General features: G+C 33.7%; 1 protein-coding gene across 10 annotated transcripts in view; it reads left to right on the top strand.

The window, feature by feature from the left end:
• SLC9B1 (solute carrier family 9 member B1) overlaps positions 1 to 16204 on the top strand; it is a 66600-nt gene that overhangs the window by 49930 nt on the left and 466 nt on the right. For 9 of the 10 annotated variants that reach the window (XM_073892045.1, XM_073892050.1, XM_073892051.1 and 6 more), the window contains 5 exons: positions 8061 to 8248; positions 12335 to 12441; positions 13527 to 13676; positions 14239 to 14347; positions 14798 to 14934. In XM_073892045.1, the coding sequence (XP_073748146.1) occupies positions 8061 to 8248; positions 12335 to 12441; positions 13527 to 13676; positions 14239 to 14347; positions 14798 to 14934 (691 nt within the window). The remainder of the gene's footprint in view (positions 1 to 8060; positions 8249 to 12334; positions 12442 to 13526; positions 13677 to 14238; positions 14348 to 14797; positions 14935 to 16204) is intronic. The other variant, XM_073892044.1, reaches the window with a different exon arrangement.

Here is a 16204-nt window from a genome sequence, read left to right as displayed (position 1 = left end):
AAAGAAAGAAAGAAAGAAAGAAAGAAAGAAAGAAAAGAAAGAAAGAAAGAAAGAAAGAAAGAAAGAAAGAAAGAAAGAAAGAAAGAAAGAAAGAAAGAAAGAAAGAAAAAGAAACAAAGGAAAATGTCCAAAATCATTTTCCTTAAACTTTTTAAAACTGTTCTCCTTGCTATTGAAAAGTCTGATGTCAATCTAATTCTTATTCTTTCGTAGATAACCCTTCCGTCTGGATGTTTTTAGACTTTCCTGTCTTTGATTTTCCTAAATATTACTGTAAATTATTTAGATATGGGTTATTCTATTGTCTGTGTGACCCTTTATTTAGATTTAAGGCCTTCTGTTTTTAATTAAGGGAAATTTACTTTCATTTTTTCTTTGAGTATACCATCTTCTCTAATTTAATATATTTATCTTTCTGGCACTCTTTATTTTTAAGATTTGTTTATTTATTTTAGAGAGAGTGAACAAGTAGTACGGGGGGAGCAGAGGGAGAGAGAATCCCAAAGCAGACTCCTCACTGAGCATGGAGCACTACGCAGCTTGATCTTAGGCCACTGAGATCATGACCTGAGCTGAAAGTCTGCTTGTTAACCAATTGAGTCACCCAGGCACCCTCTGGTACTCTTATCTAGATAATGGCAAATCTACTGCTATTCTTTTTTTTTTTTTAAGATTTTATTTTCAAGTAATTTCTATACCCAGCATATCCTTCTCACTCATTTTAATCCTTACCTATCTTGAATTCTACCTTGTCAGATATTAATATTTCTCTCCTGATTTGTTGTGGGTACCCTATTTGGAATGAATTTCTCCATTCTTGAATTGTTAAACTTTCTATTAAAGTATAACTCATATAGAGAGAAGTGTAAAGTATATGAATGTACAGTTCCTTGAATAATTAAAAAGTAAATATTCATTTAACCATCACCCAGATAAAGAAGTAAAACACTACCAGTACCCCAGAAGTGCCCTTATGCTCTCTCCTAATCACTTCTCTCCCTCTTCTCCACAGGTAACCACTATACTAACTTCTAACACTACAATTTAGTTTGCATGTAGTTATACTTTATATGAATGTAATCATATAGTATATATTCTTTTGGGTGTAGCTCTTAAACTCTACATTATATTTGAGATTCACCCATGTTATTGTGTGGACATAGTTCACTTTTTTGCATAGTATATCATTGTATGAATATACTAGTTTGTGCACTCTATTGTCAGTGGGAATTTGCATTGCTCCTAGTTGGGGGTTGTTATTACCAATGCTCTTACAAACATTCTTGTAAATAACTCTTGGTACACAGTTTCCTATAGGTACATAACTAGGAGTTGAATTGTTGGTTCATAGGGTAACTATATGTTTCAAAGTTTGTATTATGTCAAATTATTTTTCAGAATTCCTAATTTACATTTCCACCAGTAGTATATAAGAGTTCCTGTTATTCCAATTCCTGCCAACACTTGGAATCATCAGTCTTTTTAATTTGAACCATTCATATGGGTATGTTGTGATATCTCATTGGGATTTTTATTTCTATTACCCTGATTTATAATAAGGCTGAAGAGTGCCTGTTATGTTTCTTTCCCATATTGCTAATGGGCTTTTGGTTATTGTTGTTTTTTCTGATTTATTGGTAGGAGTTCTTAGCATATTCTGGATACTAGTCCTTTGTTAAAGGTGTTACAAATATCTTTTTCCATTTAGCAACTACCCTTTTCACTCCATTAGTGGCAGAAAATTTTCATTTTAATGTAGTCCAATCTGTCATTCTTTTTCTTCATTATTGGTACTTTTTGTTTAAGAAGTCATTCCCTATCCAAAGTCATAAAGATATTCTCTATATTATTTTCTAGTAATTTTACTGTCTTACCATTCACATTTAAATCCATAATCTACCTTAAATTGATTTTTTTATGTTTAGCATTAGATAGGGCCAAGTTTTTTCTTTCTCCCCCCTTCTCTGCCCTCAATATCCAATTGACCCTGCACCATTGATTTAAAGGACCACTTTTTCCAGTCCCATTGCTCTATGGTGTGTCCTTTGTCATAAATAATCTGTCCATATAAGTATGGGTCTGTTTCTGGATTCTTTATTCTTAACAAGTGGTCCATTTTTCTATCTTCTGTGTTAAATACACAGTTGTTATAATTATTGATATCTTATAGAACAAAACTTTTATGATCTCCAAATTGTCTTCACTATTCATAAACTTTTATATTTCCATATAAATTTAGAATCATTTTGTCAATTTTTACCAAATTTTGATTGAAATTATACTGAATCTATCAATTAGGAGATGATTGGTACATTTATAATATTGAGTTATTCAATTCATACCCATGGCCTGCCCCTCCATTTATTTAGGCATTCTCTAATTTTTCTTAATCAAAAGGTTTTTATTTCCTACATAGAATTCCTGTGTATATTTAATTAGGTTTATTCCTATGCATTTGATAGTTTTGATGCAATTATAAATAGTGCTTATATATGTTTAGGTTTTTATTGTCACTGGTATTTAGAAATATTATTTAATTTTTTTTAAAGATTTTATTTATTTATTTTACAGGGAGAGACACAGAGAGAGAGGGAACACAAGCAGGGGAGTGGGAGAGGGAGAAGCAGGCTCTCCACTGAGCAGGGAGCCCGATGCGGGGCTTGATCCCAGGACCCTGGGATTATGACCTGAGCCGAAGGCAGACGCTTAACGACTGAGCCACCCAGGCACCCTATTTAATTATTTTCTATATTGCTTTTGTCTCCAGCAACCTTGCTGGGCTCATTAATTCAAATTTATCTGTAGGTTGCTTTGGTTTTCCTTTTTCTTTCTTTTTTTTTTTTTAAAGATTTTTTATTTATTTATTAGAGAGAGAGATAGCAAGAGCAGGAACACAAGCAGGGGGAGTGGGAGAGGGAGAAGCAGGCTTCCCACTGAGCAGGGATCCCCACGCGATGCTCCATGCCAGGACCCTGGGACCATGACCTGAGGCGAAGGCAGACACTTAACAACTGAGCCACCCAGGTGCCCCTGCTTTGGTTTTTCTAATGTACAGCTATGTTATCTGTGGATAATGACAGCTTTACTTCTTTCTTTCCAATAAGTATACCATCTACTTTTCTTTCTTTGTGGCACTGATTAGACCCTTAAATATAATGTTAATTAGAAGTGGTGATAATAGGCATCTTTGTCTTGATTCTATATTTGTCATAAGTTTTTTGTAGCTGCCCTTAATAAGATTAAGTAAATTTATCTCTGTTCTTAGGTTGCTAAGTTTTTATTATAAATGGGTATAAAATTTTATCAAATAATTGTTTTGCTTCTACTGAAATAATATGAATTTTCTCCTTTATTCTCTTATAGTGAATTATGTTAATTTTCTAATGTAAACCAACTTTCATTTATGAAATGGATTCAATTTATTTATCATACTTATAATTTTCAACTTTTCTGTACCATTTTGTCTTAGATGTATATCTTACTAACAGCTCAGAGCTAAAGTTTTAAAATTCAACTGAAGGGGCTCTTTCTTAACAGGTCCATCCAACCAATTCCTTGTAGGTCAATTTTGACTTAACCTTGCTTTTATTTCACTTTTTAAAGTATTATACATTCATGTGAATTTCATTCTTTTTTCACTTTTCCTACCTTTTGTTGGATTAACAGCATTTACTTTGTTCCACTTTTGTTTATTCCTTTAATATTTAGAAATTACAAACTCATTCTCCTAGTAATTACCTATAATTTTTCAAAAAGCATACTTAAATTTATAGCCTGTTTTCCCTTTCCTTCACTCCCTTATATATTCCCCAGTTGATATAATCTAGAATTTTACTACCAAGAATATTTTTAAGTTTTCTTTACAATGAACACTTCAATAGATTTAGCAATGAATTTCACTGCTCATCATTATCTCTTGTGATGATAATCATAATAATTATAGTAGTAACTTACATTTACATAGTGTTTACCCTGTGTCAGGCACTTTGTGAAGTACTTGATAATTAATTTATTTAATCCTCACAAAGTTCTGTGAAATAGATACTATTATTATTCCCATTTTTTTGCATACAAACAGAGACAAAGAGATGTTACATAGTTTTCCTAACATCAGACAACTAAATAGATATATCCAGAACTTTGGCTATGGCTAGAGCCTTTATTCTTAATGTCTACATTATGCTGCCTATGCCCTTTTACTTTTTTTAAACTCCTTTCTTTTGTACTAAATATTTTTCCTGATGAGTTGATCTTCTAGTTCTTTTAAAACTGATCAGTGGATAATAAACTGAATCCTTGAATGTCTGAATATGACTTCTGTGTGACTCAGTATTGAATTTTAGATTCAAAATTCTTTTCCCTCAATACTTTAAGGATATCACTGTTATCTCTTTGCATTCGTTTTGCCCATGAGGAATCTCTTATCAAACTAATTTTTAATTCTTTTTCTAGGTAGGCTAATCCAGTCTTTTTCTCTCTCTCTCTTTGGAAGCTCGGTTTTCTGAATTTTTCCAACAAAAAATTTCTTGCTATACAAAGTATGTTCCTTGGACAGCAACATTCATATCACCTAAAAGTTAGAAATGTAGAATCTTGGGCCCCATCCCAGACTTTTGAAATGGAATCTGCATTTTAATGAGATTCTCATGTAATTCATTTTCATATTAAAGTTTGAAAAGAGCAATCTCAGATAGGTCTTTTTATTTAGTGAAATTTTTCAAACATGTACAAGAGTAGAGAGAATAATAACACAATAACAAACACCAAATATCCTTAATTTAAACTTAATAGTCCCTAATGAATCCTAAAGTAAACTACACACATGATGGTATTTCACCCCTATTTCCTACAGTACGCATTTCTAAAAGGTAACAGCATTTTTCTTATTAAATTAACAACAATTCCTTAATATCATTAGGCAAGTCTTTTTAAAATTTGTTCAACTCAATATCTGGTGTGATGTTTCAATCAGAAGATTGTGTATTTTTTTCAGAACTTGATTATATCTTTTACCTCTCTGAAGTTCTCTTCTATTATGTCCTTTTGTAACTCCCTCCTCCATACCTATTAAGTTTTCTTTATACTTTCTATATGCTTACCTTTTTGCAGTATACACTGAAAAATTTTCTCTGCACAGTTCTCTAGCTTATTAAATCACTCTTCAGCTATGTTTATATCACCAATTTTTTTAATTTGGGGAATTTATTGTTAATTTCTAGGAACTATCATTAAAATTTTATGGATAGATGCAGTATAGTTTCATGATTCAGAGGATATTTATAGTTATTCTGAAGTCATGTTTTGGTGGCTTTCTTCCTACATCTCTTTTCTCAGGTATACATTTTTTCCACTTAATGAACATGGTGCCTCAAAGTAATAGACTTCCCTAAATATTTTGTGATACTTTAATGGGGGCTCATTTTTGTATTTTAAACTTCCCATTAACTTGTGATTACTTTATCTTACTGGCTTTTGTCTTCTTGCAGGGAATAGTCCAATCATGTAACCAAGTAAGGTATCTTAGAAGCTCAGGCTGAGATTAAGATTCTTATGCAAGTAATGTACTGAGGGAAGTCTCAGTAGAAACCTCTGAATGAAGGAAACTAGATAGACTATGGGGAAAATCAATGGTTCCCAAACTTTGCTATACATTAAAATCACCTGGGGAGCTTTTAAAAATCCCAACAATCAGAAGAGTAATGTCAGCAAGATGGCAGAATAGGAAGCCCCAGCTCTCCTTCTTGCACAACACTGACTTAAATACATAAGAACCAGATTACCTTTGTGAGAACTCCAGAAACCACTTGAGAGGTTATAGTATCCCATCCAAGTACAAGGCCAAGAAGAGACACATTGGAGCAGTTAGAACATTTCATTGCATTTACCCACCATACCTCACCCCCTCCCTGCACAGCAAGGGGCAACCAGGAGAAAACTCCCAAATCCTGGCTTCTCCATCAGGAGGGAAAGAAAAAAGCTGGAGTATGTGTCCTACATTTTGGCTTTTTGACCCAAGGGACTGGTTTCTGTCTCACCTGACTCAGAATACTGGCAGAAAAAAAGAGTGACACACTTTGGATACCTGAGAACAAAAGATCTCAAAAGAGATATTTGCACACCCATGTTTATTGGAACATTATTTGCAATAACCAAGAAGTGGAAGCAGCCCACATTGACAGATGAATGGATGAAGAAAATGTGGTATATACATAGAATATTATTCACCTGTTAAAAAAAAAAAAAAAAGAAAGAAATCCTGTCACATTCTACAACATGGATGGACCTGGAGGACATTATGCTGGGATAAATAAGCCAGAACAAATACTGTATGATTCCACTGATATATCTAAAGTAGTCAAAACCATAGTAATAGAAAGTAGAATGATGGTTGTCAGGGTCTTGGGTGAGGGAGAAAGGGGAGTTGTTTGATGGATATAGAGTTTTAGTTTTGTAAGACAAAAAAGTTCTAGAGATCTGTTATACAACAATCAGAATAGAGTTAATACTACTGAACTGTGCACTTAAAAATGATTAAGAGGGTAAATTGTATATTATGTATTCCTTGCCACAATTTAAAAAAATTGTTTAAAATCCTAGTACTCAGGTCAAATTCCATCTTAGATCAGTATGTCTTAGAAGGGGAGACAAACATCAGTATTTTGAAAGGTCCCCAAGTACAAGGTGTCAGCCTCTAAGATCACTCCCAATGATCCCTGCTTTCTAATATTTATACCTTTGTGTAATACCCTCTTCTTGAATATGGGCTGGACTTACTGATTTGCTTCTAATGAACAAAATACAGTAGAAATGATAGAATGTCCTGAGACATTCTATATCATGAGAAGACCATGGCTTCTATCTTGTGTGTTCTCTCTTGCATTTTCTTTGATTACTCGTTTTGAGGGACTCCAACTGCCATATTATGAGTAGCCCTGTTGAGAAACCTCCAGGGCAAAATATTGAAAGTCTGCCAACAGCCATGTGAGTAAAGCAGATCTTCTACCACCTTGTGAGAGACCTTGATTCAGAGGCACACAGCTAAGCCATACCCAGATTCCTGACCCACAAAAATTGTATGATAATAAGTGTTTGTTGCTTTAAGCTACTAAAATTGGGAATAATTTGTTAAGCAGCTACCGAAAAATAATATACCAGGTGATTCCAATGTGCCATAAAGTTCAGAAACAATCGAACTAAGCAAATAAGTATTTTCATGGAATTCTAGGCTCTTCTTGAGTCTACAGGGAAATCTTGAGAAAAAACTGTATCAGAGGGATTGTACAGCCAGAGAGGCAAAAGTGCTAAACTCTCAGACCCTCTATATCAGTCAGTAATTCACAGGATCTGTCTAGAAGAAGGAAGAGTAGGAAAACCTCCTTAGCTTCCCCAAGTAAGCTCTTCTCAGCAGGGTAAGACTGCTAGAAAGCTGCTAGAAAGCCTTTGTAACTTAGGTGCCCACACTCATTGTTCCTTCTTTGGGGCAGATATCCATTCCTTACTGACTTCTTCAAGAGTTAGAAATGGGGTGGAGAGTACATTTGTCTGGCCATTCTTACAGTGGTACTCCAAATAGTCACCCATTGGATTTCCTCAGATTTCCCCTGCTCCCAGCATCTGCCATTTCTGGGCTTGGAGCATTTTTAGAAGTATACCATATCTTTTGTAGCAATGTTTACCCACACACACTTGGCTTATGATTTCCTTCTTCAATCTTAAACTCTTATCTTCCTGGGATATACGTGGTTTCTTATCCATTAAGGATTCTCCTTTTTTTTTCTAGTTAGGTTATGGGTTTTCGTATTATTTTTATATCTTCATCTCAAAGGATTTAGGAATGAAGGGAGAGGCAATTTGTGCCCAAACCAACATGTTAAATGAAATCTCCATAAACTATCAGCCAGCAGAAAAAATGTGTGAAAAATTTTACCCATTAAATGATATTGACTCAGCATTTTTACTTTTGAAGTTATTGTAAATCTGAAAAGGTTAATGTATTTGTTGTAAAATTTAATATAAAACACTACTTTGTTAAAAGGATGTTTTAAAATTGGTTTTCAAAGTTTTTCTAATAGTTTTGTACTAGGTGCTGTCTCTCCTGCTGTGGTTGTCCCTTCCATGCTCCTTTTGCAAGAAAATGGATATGGCATTAATAAAGGCATCCCAACCTTACTGATAGCTGCTAGCAGTTTGGATGACATCATAGCAGTCACTGGATTCAGTACATGCTTGAGCATAGTCTTCTCCTCAGGTAAACAAAATACAGCAACTGCCACCTCATTATAGCTTTTTCTGGTTCTTTAAACAAGGTTTCTGGCTTTGCTTCTTTATTAACATTTATTTATTTTGACATGTAACATCTTTTTATTCTCCATAGAAAGCTCATTCTAGAGCAGGGAAGAAGTTTCAAGGGATTGAGAAACCACTAACACACATGATTTTATTTTCATAACCATATATTGTAATTAATCTGATAACCCATATTATTATCATTTTTCTGTTTATGTTGGTTTGGAATTTTATCACAGTTTTCAATAGAAAATTTTAAGCAGCAATATTATTAAGTACTGCTATTTAATATATATTTCTAAAATGTGCCTTTTTGGCCATCATTATAAATAACTGGTTGTTCTGTTATTAAGACAACCTAAATATATAGAGCATGAACAACTGTGTGCCTTTTTGGTAGTGGTGGGACAAGATCTGCAGCAATTCTGAATCCCAAGGTAATATTTGGGCTTGAATGTCCAAGAAATTGTGAAAGTAAATCTTTCCACGTATTGTAAAGCTTTAATTATCTGCAATGTCTGAAATTCCATCTTCTGTATTATTGAAGCACCAAAATATTTAAGTTGAAAAGTAATATGTATAGTTACTATTAAAATCACAAGACAAATAAGAAGGAAAAAAAGGAAAATATAAAAATAAACTCTGCAACATAACCCCAGAAATAATAACCGACTCTTGATATCAATCCAGACTTTCTCTTTCTCCCTCTCACTCTCTCCCCATTCTCTCTGACTTCCCTCCCAATATTCTTATAAAATTATAAGAATCGGCCATACTTTCTTGTAACCTGAGTTGTTTTGTACTTAACTGTATATCACCAACATGTTTCTTTTCAGTAAATATATTTCCATGACATTTTTAATGGTTGTATAGTTTTCTGTTGGCTGCATCATACTTATGTAACCTGTTGAAAATTGAAGTTGATTCCAATATTCACTATTAAAATAATGCTTGGTTGAACATCTTAGAGCTAAATAGTTGTACCTAATCTTAATATTTTCATAATCTCAAAAGTGAAATTGTTGAGATAAAAGTATAAAAGTTATAAGCTTTTTTGAGATATATTACCACAATGTCATGTCCTACCAGGGTGTAAAAGCTTGCCACTTTCTCTTCACCTTCTTCAAAACTTGGTATTATTTGTCTTTTATATCTTTGTTTATTTGATAGGTGAAAGGTGAGGCCTCTTAAGATGAAGTACTTTGAATACTAGTGATATTTTAAAATGTTCATGTTTAATGGCCATTGGCATCCTGTTTTATAAATTGCTTTTCTTGAAATCCTTTGCTTTTATCTTATATATGTGTTCATCTTTTGTTCTTTTGTCAAGATTCTGCATAAAGTTAGGAATGATAACCTTTTGTTTCATGTCCTATAGTTTTCCACATTTATAATTTTTCTTTTAACTTTATCTTTTTTTGCAATTCAGATTTTTCAAATTTTTTATTGTCAAATCTGACAGTCTTTTCCTTCATGACTAGTATCAGTAATTCTTTTTAAAATTTTTTGTGTTCCTCTTCCATTGTGCCAACAATTGTGCCAAACACTGAGGATAAACAGTGAACGACAATATTAGCTTTTATTGAGTAATTGGTTGGTACTTGCTCCAAGTTCCGTAGCTATTTCCACTCATTTAATAGTCACACATCAGTACTATACTCATTTTACAGAATAGGAAACCAAGGAACAGAGGTTAAGTAAGTTGCTCAAAGTCACAGATCCAAAAAGTAGGGAAGCCAAGATGCAATCTGGCAGTCTGACCCCAGACCCACACTTTTAAGTGCTATTCTGTACTATTAGCACAGCAGAGAAGACCATGTGGCTCATGTTCTCAAGGAATTTGTATTAAACAAATAATTACAAAATGTGATGAATAGTACATAGTATAAGGTACTATGGAACATGCTACAGGAGATCAACCTAATTTGTGGAGGACAGAAAAAGTAAAAAAACCAAAAGCAGCTACATGCTTAGAAAATCCTCTTGACTCATGACTATGTAAATGGTCACTTAAAATGTTAAGGACTTTTGGGGTGTCTGGGTGGCTCAGTCGGTTAAGTGTCTGCCTTCAGCTCAAGTCATGATCCCAGAGTCCTGGGATTGAGGCCCTCTCCCTGCCACTCAGCAGGGAGTCTGCTTCTCCCTCTGCTCTTCCCCCTCTCATGCTCTCTCTCTCTCTCTCTCTCTCAAATAAATAAAATACATTTTTTTAAATGTTAAGGACTTTCAAGGTTTTATTTTTTTACATTAGATCTTCAATACATCTACATTTTGGAATATGGTAGATACGGAGACTTAACCCTATCTTCTGGGTCAGTTGGCCTTTTTGTCATTATATAATACCCTTCTTTATCTCTTGTGACTTATTTGTATTTGACTTAAATTCTATTTTGTCTGATATAAGTATGACCACCCTGCTGTCTTTTGGTTATCATTTGCATGGAATATCTTTTTCTATCCCTATATTTATAAAAACGTAAAGTGATAATTTAATTTCAATCACATATAAAAATTCTAATCCTTTACATCTCGCCCTCTTCCCTTTGTTATCCATGTCACAAATTCTATCTTTTTATGTTGTATATCTATTAATACAGTCTTTTTTTAAAGATTTTATTTATTTATTTGTCAGAGAGAGAGAGAGAGCACAAAGCAGGGGGAGCGGCAGGCAGAGGGAGAGGGAGAAGCAGACTCCCCACTGAGCCGGGAGCCCGATGTGGGACTCCATCCCAGGACCCTGGGATCATGACCTGAGCCGAAGGCAGATGTTTATCCGACTGAGCCACCCAGGCGTCCCTATTAATACAGTCTTATAGTTATTTTTATGTCTTTATCTTAAATTCTATAACAGAATTGAAAGTGATTTATTCACCACCATTACAGTATTACAGAATTCTGAATTCATCTATGTATTTACCTTTACCAAAGATTTATATTTGTGTGCTTTTGTGTTGCTAACCATCCTTTTACTTCTACTTGAAGAATTCCCTTTAACATTTCTTGTAAGGCAGGTGCAGTAGTAATGAACTCCTTCAACTTTTGTTTATCTGGGTAAATCTTAATTTTTCCTTCATTCTGAAAGATAATCTTGTAAAATAGTATTCTTCATTGGCAGTTTTTTTTCCTTTCAACACTTTGAATATACCATCACACCTCCTTCTGGTCTGTAAGGTTTCTGCTCTGAAATCCTCTGATAATTTTATAGGAGCTTTCTTGTACATGATGAGTCATTTTTCTCTTGCTGCAACTTCTTAATTGGTTTGTGGAGTTCCATTAAGGCTTTTGGACTGTATATTGTTGTTAAGTTAATGCCTCTTTGAGGGATCAAGGTTCTGGGGCTTCCCATTCTACCATCTTGCTGTTGTCATCCTGCATTTCTGTTATTTTTTCATGGAAAAACATTTCTAAAATATATATATTTACATATCTCATTGAGCTAAAATACCCATAGCATAACAACTTTTTTTTGTGATGTAGGATCTTTTTTTAGAATTTGTTACTCTAAACTACAGATATGGGCATATAAAATATGTTGGAAACTCAATTGACTGCTGACTCAAATATTCCTAGGATTGATCCTGGAGTAAATCTTTTTTTTTTCTGTTGTTGTTAAATTTTTCTTTTTATGTTTAAGTCATTTGTTTCTTTGTCATAACAGTATATCAGAGAAGAAACATCACCAGACATGTGAGGTGCCAGAGGTGCTCCTTTGTCAAAACTCTGTCCATTCTTCCACCTCACCTGGTCTTTTAGGTTGTGTTTATAAGGGAACACACAGTGGCTTATTACTTCCTTGTTTTCTGGCCTATATTTTCAATGAACTTTTCTGAATTGTGTGTATTTATTAAATTATTTGAGAGTACATACTTAATTTATCAAATAGATCATTATGTTTTCAAGTATATGAATATTAAAGGCCCATTTTTGCATATTTGTTCTAGAAGATATGTGCTTTTCTCTATGAACCACCTAGATTTGATCTTCTGATATGTTAGGTATGTGAAAATATTACTCTGTGAGATGTTTCCCTTATTGTGTGCCCTTACAGGTGGTATACTTAATAATGTCCTTGCCTCTTTTCGGGACGTACTTATTGGCGCGCTGGCAGGAGCTGTTTTGGGAATTTTTGTTCAATATTTTCCAAGTGGAGATCAGGTAAATAAAAAGTTACTATTTTTTAGAAGTGTAGTGTTAGACATTTCTTTCAAAAATTTGAACTTCTGGAAGATCCATGAACTATTAAATGTAATATTTAATTCTCTTTCCCCAAAATAGCCCCTAGTGCTACTCTCTGCTTGAAATGGAGCACAGTTGTGATTGATACAGGTCAATGGCCTTGACTGAAGTCTCTGATTCCTGATTTGGCAAATAAGAGTATCAAAAAAGTGTACTTAACCCAGAGTACCTTCTCCATTCCACCCCAGCCCTTTATTCATTAAATTGCCTATTGACCACTGACAATTTTCCCTAATTTTTTTTCCCTCAAATTTTCCCTTGAACATTTTTGGTGAAAGAGATTGCCATTTATCTCTGAATATTTTCTGACTTAAATTTACTCCCACTGCCTTTGACTGAGGCAACACTATTAAACTCAACCCTTTCCTCCCCTAAAGGATATGCCATTACTCTTGTATTTCTGTGACTTGCATCTTAATTTCTCTGTAACAGCTGTCTCAGCTAAGAGATATTTAAAACTTTAATTTTTAAGAATTCATTGGATATGGGGTGCCTGGGTAGCTCAGTTGTTGAGCGTCTGCCTTCAGCTCGTGTCATGATCCTAGGGTCCTGGGATCGAGTTCCGCATTGGGCTCCCTGCTCGGCGGGAAACCTGCTTCTCCCTCTCCCACTTCCCCTGCTTGTGTTCCTGCTCTCGCTATCTCTGTTTCTATCAAATAAATAAATAAAATCTTAAAAAGAAACTCATTAGATATGTTATAGGAACTACAGTTTATATGGGTCTCTTTCCTTCCTTCTTCACTTATAGCTAAAGTACTATAGCCATTTTACTGACATTGGTATCAGAGATGTGGGAGAAGATAAAATTTAATAATTGCAAAATTTTTCACTTGGTACCAAGTTTGCTAAAATTTTTGGTGAGGAAGAAAGTAAAAATTCTAGACACTATTTAATATAACATATAGAGACATGATACCAAAGGGTCAATAATAAATGGTAGAAGATATAAATATTGTATTATATATTAAATGTAAATTAATTTCCAAATATCTATCTAATTCTAGACAAAACTGCCACTGAAGAGAGCTTTCCTTATTTTGAGTATGTGTGTTACTGCTGTCTTGGGAAGCCATCATATTGGTTTACATGCAGCTGGAGGATTATGCACATTAGCATTAACTTTTGTTGCAGGGATAAATTGGTCCACAGAAAAGGTGAGTATTTTTAATACATCATTTTTTAAGATAAAATAACTATTTTTTTACATCTATAATAGACATTTAGGAAATCTCTTTGTTCTTGTTGGAAGATGTTCCAGAAATTTGTGTCTTCAAGGATGTATATAAATCAATCAAGGAAATAAAATATTTAGGAAAATGACCTGGAAATACACGGTTGAATAATATTCCATTGTGTGCATGTGTGTGTGTGTGTGTGTGTGTGTGTGCGCACGCACGCGCGTGCGTGTGTGTGTGTGTATACACATACATGTTCTTCATCCATTCATCAATCAATGGACACTTGGGCTGCTTCCATGTCTTGGCTATTGTAAATAATTCTGCTATAAGCTTTGATGATTTTTTTAACCAAATTCTACTTAAGTGTTTGAGTAAAAGAATTAACATACTCAATTTTTAAGCTTTAACATTTCTTCTACAAATAAAATATCTTAAGTTCATTAAATATTGAGAGACTTTAACTTTTTAAAATGCAATTATTTTTAAGTGTCAAAACAATTAAACACAATAACTAAAAATATATTATTCTTTTCTACAGGTTAAAGTCCAAAGAATTATTAAAACTACATGGTATATTTTTCAACCCCTTCTTTTTGGTTTGGTTGGATCAGAAGTATCTGTTGCATCTCTTAAATCAAATGCTATTGGTAAGAATAATTACAGGCACAAAAAATATAAGATTTGAAAATATTTAAGAAAACTATGAATAATTTTTATTTCATTTACAATATGTCTTGAATGCTACAAGAACCTTCTTCAGAAACTCATGATACAGTTAATAACATACATTTGCTCTTCTGTTACCCTGTATGCCCTTTGTTACCAAAGATAGCGCTGAATACCTTCCCTGAATGATCTGAGGAAATGCAGATTGGAATTCTTTTCTGACAGAAAATATTACATACCATCAGCACCTTTTGAATACTTTCATTTACAGTGAAAGTTCAAAGTCTATTAGCTCAGAATTAAATAAATGTAATCTATCTTATCTTACATGGTACCTCCACCATCAGATAATCTCTTGCACTTTTTCTAGGTATAAAGAACCACTTCTTCCCAAACATTTTGTTGTTTATGTTTGTTTTTGTCTGTTGTAGGCATTTGTGTTGCTACTATGAGTCTGGCACTATTGGTTCGAATCTCTTTTACATTTGTTTTGATGTGCTTTGCTGGCTTTAGTTTTAAGGAGAAAATGTTTATTGCTTTATCGTGGATGCCCAAAGCTACAGTCCAGGTAAGAACATATTAAGTCATTTTAATAATTTGTAATGTTGATGATTTTTTAAAATTCCAAATGAATGTTACTTTAATTACAAAATGTAGGCTATTAGCCTTACTTTTAAAATACTTGATCATAACTACTCATTGAAAATAATGTAATCTTTTAAAATCTCAGTTTTAAAAGCAATTCTTCTAAAGTTAAAAAGTGTACTTTTAATGACAAATACTTCCTAAACTTCTGAAACTTTTTTTCTGTTGTCCCAAAATACAAAATAAGAATATATCTGGATACTGGAATGTTTACATTTTGCTGAATATTATAGGGATAAATGTAATGATTTTAAAGTGGAGACACATTAATTCTTTTAAAAATATATCTTTCCTACCCTTGCCACCCACTCTACCATACATGAATGCACGTGTATTATTTTTAATTATGCATTTAATTTGTATGATTTTAATTAATGACTAAATCTCCTCACCAGACTATCTGGGAAAGACAAGAACAGTGTTTGCTTTCTTTCATTATTTTTCCCCTAGTACTTAATACAGTGCCTGGCACACAGGAAGTACACAGTTAGTAAGCATTGCATACCTACAAGAATGAATGAATGAATGAATGAATGGGGAGACCTTGTGGCTTTGCCTTCTAATTCAATGATATTCTGCTCCTACAAAGAGGTATTACTACTTATTGTTAGACTTTTTAACCTGGCAGCATAAGTCTTGATTTCCGGAGATTCTTTTTTCCATTGTTATTCCAAAACAGAAGTTTGTGAGTTCCTGTGCAACAAAATTCTCCGTGTCATGGTTAAAAAAGCAGGTCCATGGGACCAGCCTGGGTGTTTTGCCTCTAACATTAGGCAAGTTACTTCGTAATCTCTCATGTCCACTTTGTAGATTCCAAACCTCTTGTCAGTTTTACTGGACACATTGCCTCCCAAGTAGGAAGAATAAGGAGAAGATAAGCAACAAAATCCTAGAGAGCCATAAGAAACCTTAGTATTTTGTGTTTTCTTATTACAGCCAAGAACCTTATAGTCCATGGTAAAGGTAAATAAGCAAAACCCTGCTTCAGCTAGAACTCCTGAGGTTCTGAGACTAATGCAAGCACTCAAAAAAGATATTTAAACAGGAGAAAGCTGAGATGATAAAAATACAAAATCGGCCCCAAAATGCGTGCACGATAATTTGTCACTATTTCACTTTTCATCCAGTTATATTTGCTAGGGAGAACATAGAATTGATGAGTAATTCATGAAAATTCCTCCGCACTTTAAGTC

Source organism: Callorhinus ursinus, unplaced genomic scaffold (genome assembly GCF_003265705.2).
Source record: "Callorhinus ursinus isolate GAN/ISIS: 27379988/994484 unplaced genomic scaffold, GSC_fseal_2.0 scaffold4, whole genome shotgun sequence".
Classification (NCBI taxonomy): Eukaryota; Metazoa; Chordata; class Mammalia; order Carnivora; family Otariidae; genus Callorhinus; species Callorhinus ursinus.
The sequence above is the reverse complement of the archived record's forward strand: the minus strand, read 5'-3'. Positions and strand labels throughout refer to the sequence as shown.